Below are 16,051 nucleotides of genomic sequence, written 5' to 3'. Positions count from 1 at the left end.
TCCCTGACACAATGAATTATTATTAATATTTAATTATTATGTTTATATTGTTTATATTCAGTTACACATACTTATTAAGACGGACATAATTTTGACATAAACAGTCAACACAATCAAAAACAATACTTTATAATTATCACAGGAGTCAGTGGCCACATTAAGACGCTGATGGCCACAAGGGCGAGGCTGGAGGGTGTGGCCTCCGGTCCCCCTCTCGTGCATGACGCCAGGTGTTGACTGTAACTGTTGATGTGTGTTTATCTCAGAGCTGGTGTTAATTAATACGTTAATATGTTTGCGTAAATACGGACTCGTGAATGTGGTGGATTTAGTAAGAGATTCAAGAAAATTTGCTACGAGAATATTTTAACATTGTTCTACTAAAATATTAGAGACGTCGCTGGTCCCATCGACCTTCAGTAACTTCGGCCATGATTAAAATGTTTCATTGCTTGGCTGCTGACCTTGTCAGGGTCACGTGACAACATTCTCAGCTCCGGGAAGCTGGAGTATAAAAGGGACAGTCAGTCTCTTCACCTTCACACGCCTTCCTTCATCGCCCACGACAACACTGCAACCATGAAGGTTCTGGTGAGTACTAATACTCAACAATTACATGTGTAGTTTAGTAGAGTATACTAAACCATGAAGGTTCTGGTGAGTACTAATACTCAACAATTACATGTGTAGTTTAGTAGATTACACTAAACCATGAAGGTTCTGGTGAGTACTAATACTCAACAATTACATGTGTAGTTTAGTAGATTACACTAAACCATGAAGGTTCTGGTGAGTACTAATACTCAACAATTACATGTGCAGTTTAATAGATTACACTAAACCATGAAGGTTCTGGTGAGTACTAATACTCAACAATTACATGTGCAGTTTAATAGATTACAGAATACTCTCAACCATGAAGGTTCTAGTGAGTACTAATACTCAACAATTACATGTGTAATTTAGTAGAGTATACTAAACCATGAAGGTTCTGGTGAGTACTAATACTCAACAATTACATGTGCACTATAGGGAAATAGTCAAATGTAATTTCAATGTTTGAATAAATTTGAAGGTTTTGGTACAGTGGCTAACCAAGAAACTTGCTTTGCTCTAAAAACTTTGCTAAATATAAAACTTACTCCTAACAATACGTTTTCAAAACAAGATTTATATTTATGCAAGAAATTACGATACAGAATCAATAATCATTGTCATAATAATTTAGTAAAGCAAATCAGACATTGAAATATTATAAGTGTTTCACGAGCAGGTGATTCGCGATCATTTTCTAAAATGTTATCTTGAGTGCCAGTGGAGAAAAATATGCTTGAGGCATATTATGATTTGGAGGACGAAAGAACTTCGTTTAGGTGACCAATAACTGTATCCATGACAACCAAATAGTTACGTGTAATTCGTTTTACACGGTGCCATAGCTTCCCCACCCAGAGGCACTTATGTTTGAAGAAAGTGCCTAATGAATAGACGCTTGTGATGTGACTAAGCTTCTGTCACTTCAAGATTCACGCAGAACTATGCGGTGCTGAGAAACAATAAAACAAAAATTAATATTCCAAGCATTATATAATATAGCACCAGTTGCGTGAGGCATGAGAGTGAATGAGTGCCAATCTTTATTATAGTATTATTATAGTGTGAAAAACTGAGGTTGATCATTTATAAAGAAATAACTAAATCTCCTACAAATTAAAGATTCAGATATTTTACCCAAGTTTACGAAGTAGTTTTACTTCTAGGGTAAAACTTTACATAAAAACAGGGAAAATGAATACAGTTTCTATAAGCTCACTTTTTCTTACATGGCTTGTCACTCCTAAATGTTCATTATATGAAGAATTAACATTAAAATGTTTACTTTCATTTTCCTTGTCTTAGATCATCCTTCTCCAGCTAATGATATAATGTTGTGTGTACCGTCAGATCATCGTCCTGTTGGTGGGTCTGGCAACAGCAATGCCTCAACCAGAAGCTGACCCTAAAGCTGGCTTCGGTGGCTTAGGTCTCGGTCTCCCAGGTCTTGGTTACGGTCTCGGAGGTGGCTACGGTCTCGGAGGTGGCTACGGTCTCGGAGGAGGATATGGTCTTGGAGGTCTCGGCTACGGAGGATATGGTCTCGGAGGCCTTGGAGGTTATGGTCTTGGCGGTGGCCTGTACGGCTAAGAGACCAGACCTTCCTCCTGTAATATGAGCATCTTCATGTGTCTAAGAATTACATATCCTCTCGCTAATACAAATAAAATTACCTCTCCATCATGTATCAATACTGCATATCATCATTAGGAAAATAAACTTCTGAGCATCTGAAAATTTTTTGTCTCTGTTAAAAACCTCAATACACTTTGCATGTTTACTAGTTTATGTGATCATGTGTATTCACTTCCTTGCATGATCTCGCCTGTATTAATTCAGAGAAATATATAATCATTAATAAAATTAAGTAATGCCTTTGATCCAAACATATTAGTTTACACATTTTTTTTTATTTTTACTACTTTTTCAACTATTTCGTTCAGCGTTCGGATTTGCACCTGTCATCCTCTACATTTTTTTAGTGAACCAGAATGATCATCCAGTCCATTCTCGCGAATGTTTATCACCATCATCTATAATTTTGGAGCCGAAAATTGTCCAACACTAAAGTAAACTTCTGGTGTACATACACCATGTAGTTGGGTTCACCTCTCAGTGTATTGTATTCTACCTGATCACAATACTCTCCGTTAAGAATATTTTAGGCAATGGTTATCGTTCAGCTTTTCCTAATTGAACAAGCCTAAGGGTGATCTTAACGTTCTCGTTTACTATATCTCGAATATTTTCATCTGCCAAATATTTTTCCTCTGATATTTGCGTATAATGGAAAATATCTAAATGAAAATTAATAATAAACTCAATGCATTTGTGTTTATTTACACTCACACAGACACACACACACACGCACGTGCGCACGCACACACACAAGCAGAGATATACCAGAGAACCAGGAATAAGTACGTCAGGGTGAGAAGAGAAGCAGAGAAAAGTTTTGAAAATGATATAGCAAACAAAGCCAAGACGGAACCTAAGCTACTCCACAGTCACATCAGAAGGAAAACAACAGTGAAAGAACAGGTATTGAAACTTCGAACAGGCGAGGACGGGTATACTGAAAATGACAGAGAGGTGTGTGAAGAACTCAACAAGAGGTTCCAGGAGGTCTTCACAATAGAACAAGGTGAGGTCACTGTGCTAGGAGAAAGGGAAGTAAACCAGGTGGCCTTGGAAGAGTTCGAAATTACGAAGAGTAGGTCAAGAGACACCTGCTGGATCTGGATGTTAAAAAGGCTGTTGGTCCAGATGGGATCTCACCATGGATACTGAAAGAGTGTGCAGAGGCACTATGCTTGCCACTCTCCATAGTGTATAGTAAGTCACTGGAGACGGGAGACCTACCAGAAATATGGAAGACGGCGAATGTGGTCCCAATATACAAAAATTGCGACAGGCAAGAGGCACTGAACTACAGGCCTGTGTCCTTGACTTGTATATCATGCAAGGTGATGGAGAAGATCGTGAGAAAAAATCTGGTAACACATCTGGAGAGAAGGGACTTCGTGACAAATCGCCAACATGGGTTCAGGGAGGGCAAATCTTGCCTTACAGGCTTGATAGAATTCTACGATCAGGTGACAAAGATTAAGCAAGAAAGAGAGGGCTGGGCTGACTGCATTTTCTTGGATTGTCGGAAAGCCTTTGACACAGTACCGCATAAGAGGCTGGTACATAAGCTGGAGAGACAGGCAGATGTAGCTGGTAAGGTGCTCCAGTGGATAAGGGAGTATCTAAGCAATAGGAAGCAGAGAGTTACGGTCAGGGGTGAGACCTCCGATTGGTGTGAAGTCACTAGCGGAGTCCCACAGGGCTCTGTACTCGGCCCTATCTTGTTTCTGATATATGAAAATGATCTCCCGGAGGGTATCGATTCATCTCTCTCAATGTTTGCGGACGATGCTAAAATTATGAGAAGGATGAAAACAGAAGAGGACTGTTTGAGGTTTCAAGAAGACCTAGACAAGCTGAAAGATTGGTCGAACAAATGGTTGTTAGAGTTTAACGTAACCAAATGTAATGTAATGAAGATAGATGAAGGGAGCAGGAGGCCAGATACAAGGTATCATCTGGGAGAGGAAATTCTTCAGGAGTCAGAGAAGAAAAAGACTTGGGAGTTTATATCACGCCAGACCTGTCTCCTGCAGCACATATCAAGAGGATAACATCAGCGGCATATGCCAGGCTGGCCAACATACGAACAGCATTCAGAACCTTGTGTAAAGAATCATTCAGAACTTTGAATACCACATATGTCAGGCCAATCCTGGAGTATGCAACCCCAGCATGGAGTCCATATCTAGTCAAGGATAAGACTAAACTGGAAAAGGTTCAAAGGTTTGCCACCAGACTAGTACCCGAGCTGAGACGTATGAGCTACGAGGAGAGACTACGGGAATTAAACCTCACTTCGCTGGAAGACAGAAGAGTTAGGGGGGACATGATCACCACATTCAAGATTCTGAAGGGAATTGATAGGGTAGATAAAGACAGTCTATTTAACACAAGGGGAACACGCACAAGGGGACACAGGTGTGTGTGTGTGAGGCAGGTAATCCCGGAACTGAGAGGATTGAGCTACGAGGAAAGCCTAAAGGAGCTGAACCTCACATCCCTGGAAAACAGAAGAGTAAGGGGAGACATGATAACCACCTACAAAATTCTCAGGGGAATTGACAGGGTGGACAAAGACAAACTCTTCAGCACGGGTGGGACACGAACAAGGGGACACAGGTGGAAACTTAGTACCCAGATGAACCACAGAGACGTTAGAAAGAATTTTTTCAGTGTCAGAGTAGTTAATAAATGGAATGCACCAGGAAGTGATGTGGTGGAGGCTGACTCCATACACAGTTTCAAATATAGATATGATAGATCCCAGTAGGCTCAGGAATCTGTACACCAGTTGATTGACATTTGAGAGGCGGGACCAAAGAGCCAAAGCTCAACCCCCGCAAGCACAATTAGGTAAGTACAATTAGGTGAGTACAGGTGGAAACTGAGTGCCCAAATGAGCCACAGAGATATTAGAAAGAATTTTTTTAGTGTCAGAGTGGTTGACAAATGGAATGCATTAGGAAGTGATGTGGTGGAGGCTGACTCCATACACAGTTTGAAGTGTAGATATGATAGAGCCCAATAGGCTCAGGAATCTGTACACCTGTTGATTGACGGTTGAGAGGCGGGACCAAAGAGCCAGCGCTCAACCCCCGCAAACACAACTAGGTGAGTACTAGGTGAGTACACACACACACACACACACACACACACACGCGCGCACGCGCACACACACACACACGCGCCTACGCGCACACACACACACACACACACAAAGATGTGTGTAGTGTGTGTGTGCGTGTGTGTTTGTGTGTGTGTGTGTGTGTGTGAGGAAGATCGTGAGAAAAAACCTGGTAGCACATCTGGAGAGAAGGGACTTCGTGACAAATCGCCAACATGGATTCAGGGAGGGTCAATCTTGCCTGACTGGCTTAATAGAATTCTACGACCAGGTGACAAAGATTAAGCAAGAAAGAGAAGGCTGGGCGGACTGCATTTTCTTGGATTGTCGGAAAGACTTTGACACAGTACCGCATAAGAGGCTGGTACATAAGCTGGAGAGACAGGCAGGTGTAGCTGTTATGCCCCCTGAGCCCCCCATTCCTCCCATCCCTCCAAACCCTCCCTCCTCCTACAACCCCCAAACCTTCCCTTCTCCCACACTCTCCAAAGCCTCCCTCTCTCACCCAAGCCTCCCCCCTCTCACCTACCCACCCCAAACCTTCCCCACCCACCACCCCCCAAGCCCTCCCCCCCCCCCCTACACCCCCATCCTCGTACCGGATCATCCCAGCCCCTGCACAACCCAGATCTCCCAGGTCCCCCTTCATAAGCCATCCCATCCCGGTCCCTTCCCTGTTTCCCTGCTTCAGGGGAAGCAATAGAATCTGAGAAAGTCAGTTTCAGGGTGATGTACTTGAACATAAATGGGATAACAAGCAAGGCAAGTGAACTGAAGGAAAGAGCACAGGAAGTAAACCCAGATGTAATTGGACTCACAGAAACAAAACTCTCAGGAATCATAATGAATGCAGTGTTTCCCCAGGACTACACTGTAATAAGGAAAGAGAGGGAGGGTAGGGGAGGAGGTGGAGTGGCCCTACTAATGAGAAGGGAATGGAGTTTCGAGGAGATGGTCATCCCGGGCTGCAAGGGATTCAGTGACTACATAACAGGCGCAATGACAATGGGAGGACCAAAAGAAGTAGTAGCAATGATATACAACCCTTCATCAAATGACAGAAGACCCAGGCAAGAGTATGACAACAACAACACGGCAGTTAACACTATAATTGAGAAGGCAGCCTCTGTTGCCTGAGAAATAGATCCCATCTGCTCATCATGGGGGACTTCAATCACGGAAGGATAGACTGGAAGAACAAGGAACCGCATGGAGGAGAGGATACTTGGAGAGCCTAACTAATGGAGGTGGCGACAAGAAACTTTCTAAGCCAACATGCCAAGGAACCCGAACCCACTAGGATGAGGGGAAACGATGAACCAGCGAGACTCGACCTTGTCTTCACTCTGAACGACTCTGACATAAGGGAAATCGGTTTTGAGGCCCCGGTAGGAATGAGCGACCACAGTACACTAGTGTTTTAGTATCTGGTTGAAGATGGGTTATTGAACTCGAGGAGGGGTGCTGAAAACAAAAGGTTGGCATTCCGTAAGGGAAACTATGATGAAATAAGAAGATTCCTAACAGATATTACTTGGGAAACGGCCCAAGACATGATGGACTACGTCACTCAGAAATGCAAGGAGGCAGCAAACAAGTTTGTCCCAGTCCAAAAGGAAGACAACGAAAGGAAGATGAGAAACCCATGGTTTATTCAGAGATGTAGGATAGCTATGCAGCAAAGTGAAAGGACGTGGAGAACCTATAGAAATAACACGACACTTGAGAGCAGAGAAAGATACAACAGTACCAGGAATGAATATGTCAGGATGAGAAGAGAGGCAGAAAGACAATACGAAAATGACATCGTAAGCAAGGCAAAGACTCAACCTAAATTGCTGCACAGCCACATCAGGAGAAAATCAACAGTAAAAGAACAGGTAATGAAATTAAGGATAGAGGCAGAAGGATTCACTACAAGCGACAAGGAAGTGTGTGAGGAACTGAATAAGAAATTCCAGGAGGTCTTCACCTTAGAGCAAGGAGAAATTCCACAGATAAGAGAGGGAATAGTTAACCAGGAACCACTGAAAGAGTTTGAGATTACCAGCGGGGAAGTAAGAAAGTGTTTACTAGAGTTGGATGTGACAAAGGCTATAGGCCCAAATGGAATCTCCCCTTGGATACTAAAGGAAGGAGCAGAAGAACTGTGCCTGCCACTCTCCACAGTGTATATCCCTGGTAACAGGGGAACTGCCAGAAATTTGGAAAGCTAATATAATCCCAATGTACAAGAAAGGGGATAGACTGGAGGCATTGAACTACAGGCCAGTGTCCCTAACCTGCATCCCATGCAAGCTGATGGAGAATATTGTGCGAAGAAAGCTACTGGAACATCTGGAGAGAAAGAACTTTGTAACACGGCATCAACATGGGTTCCGGGACGGCAAGTCCTGCCTCACAGTGTTAATAGAATTCTACGATCAGGCAACAAAAATCAGGCAAGAAAGGGAAGGGTGGGCAGACTGCATATTTTTGGATTGCCAGAAAGCCTTTGATACAATACCACACAAGCAGCTAGTGAAAAAGCTGGAGATGTAGGCTGGAGTGAAAGGGAGAGTACTCCATTGGATTAGGGAGTACCTAAGCAACAGAAGACAACGAGTCACTGTGAGGGGGTGTGGTCTCAGATTGGAGAGACGTCACAAGTGGTGTCCCGCAGGGGTCAGTCCTTGGACTCATAATGTTTCTGATTTATGTAAATGCTCTCCCAGAGGGTATAGATTCGTTTCTCTAAATGTTTGCTGATGACGCAAAAATTAGAATCTTTTATACCGCATATGAAAGACCTATCCTGGAGTATGCGGCCCCAGCATGGAGCCCGTACCTTGTCAAGCACAGAAAGAAGCTGGAAAAAGTTCAGAGGTATGCCACTAGACTAGTCACAGAACTAAGAGGCATGAGTTACGAGGAAAGGCCGCGAGAAATGCACCGTACAACACTGGATGACAGAAGAGTAAGGGGAGACATGATCACTACCTTCAAAATCCTCAGGGGGAATTGACAGGGTAGACAAGGATAAACTATTCAACACTGGTGGTACGCAAAAAGGGGACACAGGTGGAAACTGAGTACCCAAATGAGCCACACGGACGTTAGAAAGAACTTTTTCAGGGTCAGAGCAGTTAACAGATGGAATGCATTAGGCAGTGATGTGGTGGAGGCTGACTCCATACACAGTTTCATATGTAGATATGACAGAGCCCAGTAGGCTCAAGAATCTGTACAGGAGTTGATTTATAGTTGAGAGGCAGGACCAAAGAGCCAAAGCTCAATCCCCGCAAGCACAAATAAGTGAGTACAAATAGGTGAGTACACACACACACAACGAGAACGAGAGGAGGGGATGAACCAGCCTTGCTTGATTTGATATTTACCCTAAATGAGTCAGATATAAGGGAAGTTAAGTTGGAAGCCCCCTTGGGAATGAGTGATCATAGTGTATTGAGCTTTGAGTACCTGGTTGAGCTAGGAATTATCACCCCTAAAAAAGAACTGGGAAACAAAGGGCTGGCGTACCGAAAGGGAAACTATGAGGAGATGAATAAATTCCTATGGGGTATACATTGGGACACAGAACTCGGAACCAAGTCCGTACAAGACATGATGGACTATGTCACCCAAAAATGTCAGGAGGCTGTAAACAGGTTTGTCCCAGCCCAACAGGAAAAAACAGAGAAGCAAAGGAAGAATCCGTGGTTTAATAGGGAATGTATGAAAGCAAAGGATCTGAACAAAAGTGCATGGAGGAACTTCCGTAATAACAGAACACCAGAAAATAGAGAGAGATACCAGAAAACCAGGAACGAGTATGTCAGTGTGAGAAGAGCAGCTGAGAAAAGGTATGAAAATGATATAGCTAATAAAACCAAGACCGAACCAAAGCTACTACACAGTCACATCAGGAGGAAGACAACAGTGAAGGAACAGGTGATGAAACTTAGGGTAGGCGAGGACAGGTACACAGAGAATGACAAAGAGGTGTGTGAAGAACTCAACAATAGGTTCCAGGAGGTCTTTACAATAGAACAGGGAGAAGTCACGGCGCTAGGAGAGGTGGCAGCAAACCAGGTGACCTTGGAATGGTTCGAAATTACAAGAGATGAGGTCAAGAAGCACCTATTGGAGCTGGATGTGAGAAAAGCTGTTGGGCCGGATGGAATCTCACCATGGGTATTGAAAGAGTGTGCAGGAGCACTTTGATTGCCACTCTCCATGGTGTATAGTAGGTCACTAGAAACGGGAGACCTACCAGAAGAATGGAAGACTGCTAATGTAGTACCAATATTTAAAAAGGGTGACAGACAAGAGGCACTGAACTACAGGCCAGTGGCCTTAACTTGTATACCATGCAAGGTGGTGGAGAAGATTGTGAGAAAAAACCTAGTAACACATCTGGAGAGAAGAGACTTCGTGACAACCCATCAACATGGGTTCAGGGAGGGTAAATCTTGCCTTACAGGCTTGATAGAATTCTACGATCAGGTGACAAAGATTAAGCAAGAAAGAGAAGGATGGGCGGACTGCATATTTTTGGACTGTCGGAAAGCCTTTGACACAGTACCCCATAAAAGGTTGATGCATAAGCTGGAGAAACAGGCAGGAGTAACTGGTAGGGCGCTCCAGTGGATAAGGGAGTACCTAAGTAATAGGAAGCAGAGAGTTATAGTGAGGGGTGAGACCTCAGAATGGCGTGAAGTCAGCAGTGGAGTCGCACAGGGCTCTGTACTTGAACCATCATCTACATATGAGTGAGGTGGGAGGTAAAAAGTAAGATTAATAATTCTAACACGAATGTAGATATAATAGCAAATGTAGATATAATAGCAGAGATACGTAAGTTCTAATCAGTTGTGTATTTGTGAAGTCTTTGAAAATGTAATAAGTTTTACGAAACGCGCCCGTGTCGCGTCAGACTAGAAATAAAAATGAATTTTGGAGAAGTGATTTTTGATTTACCTCCAACAGTGAAGCGTAATGTACGAAAGATTGAGAAAATTCGTGTTAGAATTATTAATCTTACTTTTTCGGTCATATTTAATAATATATGTCTACAGGAAAGACTGCTACCAAAATATACTAATATTAAAGTGCACGACCCAGCAGCAAGGAATCAAGCCTTCACGATAAAATATCGCCAGGATCTGATTCGTGATCAGATATACAAGGCAGAGAATGAAATCAAAGACAACAAAACGCAACTACTTCATGCTACAAACGAGTGGAGAAATAGCAACATCGACAATAGTATCCGTACCCGCATTGAACAACACCTCGACATCCTCACAAACCAACATCACCTCAGCACTGAAACAAGGATTATCAAGAAACTAACAACATTATATGGAGGACCTATGGCAATTCCACGACCAAGAGATGGCTTCCTGAACCTTGCAGGAATTAACCTCACTGAGGACCAAGTCACTCTCCTAAACCTGGGCATAAACTGTCATGTTATGTCCAGACCGAGTGAAATGGCCCGGAAAGTAGAGTTGGAAATTCTGTTGGACGACATATTCGACCTCGAGACACAAAAGAAGGTCACTACCAAAGATACCTTACAAGCAGAACTTATTGCAGAAGGAGGAAAGAATCGAGGCAACTACAGAAGCACCATACTGTCCCCCGAGCTTAAAGCGGCAGCTAAAAGCCTTCGTGAGAACAAGGAGATAGTTGTCAGGAGAGGTGACAAGTCGCCAATATATGTCATTCTTAAAAAAGACGAATATCTGGCGAAAATGAACATCATACTCTCTGACCAAACTAAGTTCCAAAGGGTAACGAAGGACACTACAGCCAAATTAAAAGCAAAGGTCAACAAACTGATCGAAACTGTGAACGCCAAGAAATCCGGACTCCACCTGCCAAAGATCATTGGGGAATATAAACCTGGATATGCGTATGGAAATGTCAAGACGCACAAGCCTGGAAACCCACTTCGGCCAATCATTAGCCAGATACCCACACCCACGTACAGACTGGCGAAGCGACTCAACGGCCTGCTGACTCCTTATGTTCCTTGCGCCTTCAGCCTGAAGTCTCCAAAGGAATTTGTGGACTTACTGCGGGGCACACGGGCCACAGGGATAAGAGCCTCGTTGGACGTAGAATCGCTGTTTACCAACGTACCTGTGGACGAGACAATCGGAATGATAGCCGACAGAGTGTATCGTGATCCAGCCTGTACTCCTCTTGACATGCCAGAAAGTATTCTGAGGAAACTACTCCAAGCTTGTACTAAAGAGGCACCCTTCTTGAGCCCGGATGGGCACATGTATAAGCAAGTAGATGGGGTCGCCATGGGTTCTCCCCTAGGTGTCCTGTTTGCAAACTTCTACATGGGTACCATCGAGCAAAAAGTCTTAGTCGACATGAACTTGAAACCGGCCATATACTGCAGGTATGTTGACGACATTTTTACACAGGTACCTGATGTCAGACATCTGCAGGAGCTGAAGGAGGCATTTGAGCAGAGTTCCGTGCTGCGTTTCACTTACGAGACGGAAAAGGATGGGAAGCTGCCTTTTCTAGATGTAACAGTCATGGAAAAGGGCGGAGGTTTCCACACTGCAGTCTACACTAAGGAAACAAACATAGGAATGTGCCTAAATGCCAACAGCGACTGCCCTGACAGGTACAAGAGGAGTGTTGTTAACGCATACGTCGACCGTGCTCTCACCCACAGCTCAGAATGGAAGCAAGTCGACGAAGAACTCTGTAGGGTAAGGCAGGTTCTAGTCAATAACGGCTTCTCCAATGGTTTCATCGAAGACATCATAAGAAGGAAAGTGAAAAGCCATGCAACCTCTGAAGAGACAACTAACACAACACCTATACCCCCTATTAGACTATTTTACAGGAACTTCTTTTCCACAGCTTATAAAACGGAGGAAAGGGTCCTGAAAGATATTGTTAATAGGAACGTTATCCCTACAGACAAAAATCAGAGGATACAACTGACGATTTACTATAAAACCAGAAAAACGGCCAGCCTACTCATGAGAAACTCTCCAGACACAAAACAGAACGCTTTAAAAGAGACTAACGTCGTCTATGCCTTCAAATGCCCACTTGGGGACTGTATGCTCCAAAAAACCCAGTATATAGGCAAGACAACAACATCTCTTTCTAGGCGTTTAACGATGCATAAGCAACAGGGCTCCATTAAGGAACATATAATCTCTTCCCATAACCAAACCATCGCCAGAGAAATCCTAGTAAACAACACAGAAATCATCGATAGATACAGCGATAGCAGGCGGCTTGACGTTTGCGAGGCACTACACATCAACAAGTCAACACCAGCAATCAACAGCCAATTATTGCACAACTATATTCTACCCACCTCAAGACTCCGCTCCAATATAGAAGCATCAAGAAATATGGACCAATAGGCTTTCTTCAAACACTTCTATTCAATACCCATTGTTTCTGTTCTGTCTTGTGTTGATACTTTTAATACCCTATTAATATCCCCTCATGTTCTGTCTTGTGTTAATGCCACATCACTATATGCCACATCATCCCTCCCACCTCACTCAAATGTAGATATAATAGCAGAGATACGTAAGTTCTAATCAGTTGTGTATTTGTGAAGTCTTTGAAAATGTAATAAGTTTTACGAAACGCTCCCGTGTCGCGTCAGACTAGAAATAAAAATGAATTTTGGAGAAGTGATTTTTGATTTACCTCCAACAGTGAAGCGTAATGTACGAAAGATTGAGAAAATTCGTGTTAGAATTATTAATCTTACTTTTTCGGTCATATTTAATAATATATATATATATATATATATATATATATATATATATATATATATATATATATATATATATATATATATATATATGCGAACAAGCCTGAATGGTCCCCAGGACAATATGCAACTGAAAACTCACACCCCAGAAGTGACTCGAACCCATACTCCCAGAAGCAACGCAACTGGTATGTACAAGACGCCTTAATCCACTTGACCATCACGACCGGACAAAATGAGGTGATAGCCGAGGCTATTTGAACCACCCCACCGCCGGCACTCGGATAGTAATCTTGGGCATAGCATTTTACCAAATCACCTCATTCTTTGGGGCACACGTGAGGAACACAAATGCGAACAAGCCTGAATGGTCCCCAGGACAATATGCAACTGAAAACTCACACCCCAGAAGTGACTCGAACCCATACTCCCAGAAGCAACGCAACTGGTATGTACAAGACGCCTTAATCCACTTGACCATCACGACCGGACAAAATGAGGTGATAGCCGAGGCTATTAGAACCACCCCACCGCCGGCACTCGGATAGTAATCTTGGGCATAGCATTTTACCAAATCACCTCATTCTTTGGGGCACACGTGAGGAACACAAATGCGAACAAGCCTGAATGGTCCCCAGGACAATATGCAACTGAAAACTCACACCCCAGAAGTGACTCGAACCCATACTCCCAGAAGCAACGCAACTGGTATGTACAAGACGCCTTAATCTACTTGACCATCACGACCGGACAAAATGAGGTGATAGCCGAGGCTATTTGAACCACCCCACCGCCGGAACTCGGATAGTAATCTTGGGCATAGCATTTTACCAAATCACCTCATTCTTTGGGGCACACGTGAGGAACACAAATGCGAACAAGCCTGAATGGTCCCCAGGACAATATGCAACTGAAAACTCACACCCCAGAAGTGACTCGAACCCATACTCCCAGAAGCAACGCAACTGGTATGTACAAGATGCCTTAATCCACTTGACCATCACGACCGGACAAAATGAGGTGATAGCCGAGGCTATTTGAACCACCCCACCGCCGGCACTCGGATAGTAATCTTGGGCATAGCATTTTACCAAATCACCTCATTCTTTGGGGCACACGTGAGGAACACAAATGCGAACAAGCCTGAATGGTCCCCAGGACAATATGCAACTGAAAACTCACACCCCAGAAGTGACTCGAACCCATACTCCCAGAAGCAACGCAACTGGTATGTACAAGACGCCTTAATCCACTTGACCATCACGACCGGACAAAATGAGGTGATAGCCGAGGCTATTTGAACCACCCCACCGCCGGCACTCGGATAGTAATCTTGGGCATAGCATTTTACCAAATCACCTCATTGTTTGGGGCACACGTGAGGAACACAAATGCGAACAAGCCTGAATGGTCCCCAGTACAATATGCAACTGAAAACTCACACCCCAGAAGTGACTCGAACCCATACTCCCAGAAGCAACGCAACTGGTATGTACAAGACGCCTTAATCCACTTGACCATCACGACCGGACAAAATGAGGTGATAGCCGAGGCTATTAGAACCACCCCACCGCCGGCACTCGGATAGTAATCTTGGGCATAGCATTTTACCAAATCACCTCATTCTTTGGGGCACACGTGAGGAACACAAATGCGAACAAGCCTGAATGGTCCCCAGGACAATATGCAACTGAAAACTCACACCCCAGAAGTGACTCGAACCCATACTCCCAGAAGCAACGCAACTGGTATGTACAAGACGCCTTAATCCACTTGACCATCACGACCGGACAAAATGAGGTGATAGCCGAGGCTAATTGAACCACCCCACCGCCGGAACTCGGATAGTAATCTTGGGCATAGCATTTTACCAAATCACCTCATTCTTTGGGGCACACGTGAGGAACACAAATGCGAACAAGCCTGAATGGTCCCCAGGACAATATGCAACTGAAAACTCACACCCCAGAAGTGACTCGAACCCATACTCCCAGAAGCAACGCAACTGGTATGTACAAGACGCCTTAATCCACTTGACCATCACGACCGGACAAAATGAGGTGATAGCCGAGGCTATTTGAACCACCCCACCGCCGGCACTCGGATAGTAATCTTGGGCATAGCATTTTACCAAATCACCTCATTGTTTGGGGCACACGTGAGGAACACAAATGCGAACAAGCCTGAATGGTCCCCAGGACAATATGCAACTGAAAACTCACACCCCAGAAGTGACTCGAACCCATACTCCCAGAAGCAACGCAACTGGTATGTACAAGACGCCTTAATCCACTTGACCATCACGACCGGACAAAATGAGGTGATAGCCGAGGCTATTTGAACCACCCCACCGCCGGCACTCGGATAGTAATCTTGGGCATAGCATTTTACCAAATCACCTCATTCTTTGGGGCACACGTGAGGAACACAAATGCGAACAAGCCTGAATGGTCCCCAGGACAATATGCAACTGAAAACTCACACCCTAGAAGTGACTCGAACCCATACTCCCAGAAGCAACGCAACTGGTATGTACAAGACGCCTTAATCCACTTGACCATCACGACCGGACAAAATGAGGTGATAGCCGAGGCTATTTGAACCACCCCACCGCCGGCACTCGGATAGGCTATCACCTCATTTTGTCCGGTCGTGATGGTCAAGTGGATTAAGGCGTCTTGTACATACCAGTTGCGTTGCTTCTGGGAGTATGGGTTCGAGTCACTTCTGGGGTGTGAGTTTTCAGTTATATATATATATATATATATATATATATATATATATATACATATATATATATATATATATATATATATATATATATATATATATATATATATATATATATATACATATATATATATATATATATATATATATATATATATATATATATATATATATATATATATATATGTCGTACCTAGTAGCCAGAACTCACTTCT

The 16,051-nt window shown here is 43.6% G+C and overlaps 1 protein-coding gene across 1 annotated transcript; it reads left to right on the top strand.

Moving 5' to 3' along the window:
• Positions 1–546: 546 nt before the first annotated feature.
• On the top strand, positions 547–2,331 carry LOC138352006 (keratin-associated protein 6-1-like). Its single transcript, XM_069304177.1, has 2 exons — positions 547–591; positions 1,945–2,331. Exons 1-2 carry the CDS (start codon positions 580–582, stop codon positions 2,182–2,184), a joined length of 252 nt encoding a protein of 83 aa, XP_069160278.1. The 5' UTR covers positions 547–579; the 3' UTR covers positions 2,185–2,331.
• The last annotated feature ends 13,720 nt before the right edge of the window (positions 2,332–16,051 follow it).

This window comes from Procambarus clarkii, chromosome 52 (assembly GCF_040958095.1).
Source record: "Procambarus clarkii isolate CNS0578487 chromosome 52, FALCON_Pclarkii_2.0, whole genome shotgun sequence".
NCBI lineage: Eukaryota > Metazoa > Arthropoda > Malacostraca > Decapoda > Cambaridae > Procambarus > Procambarus clarkii.
This window is presented reverse-complemented; position numbering and strand designations above follow the sequence as displayed.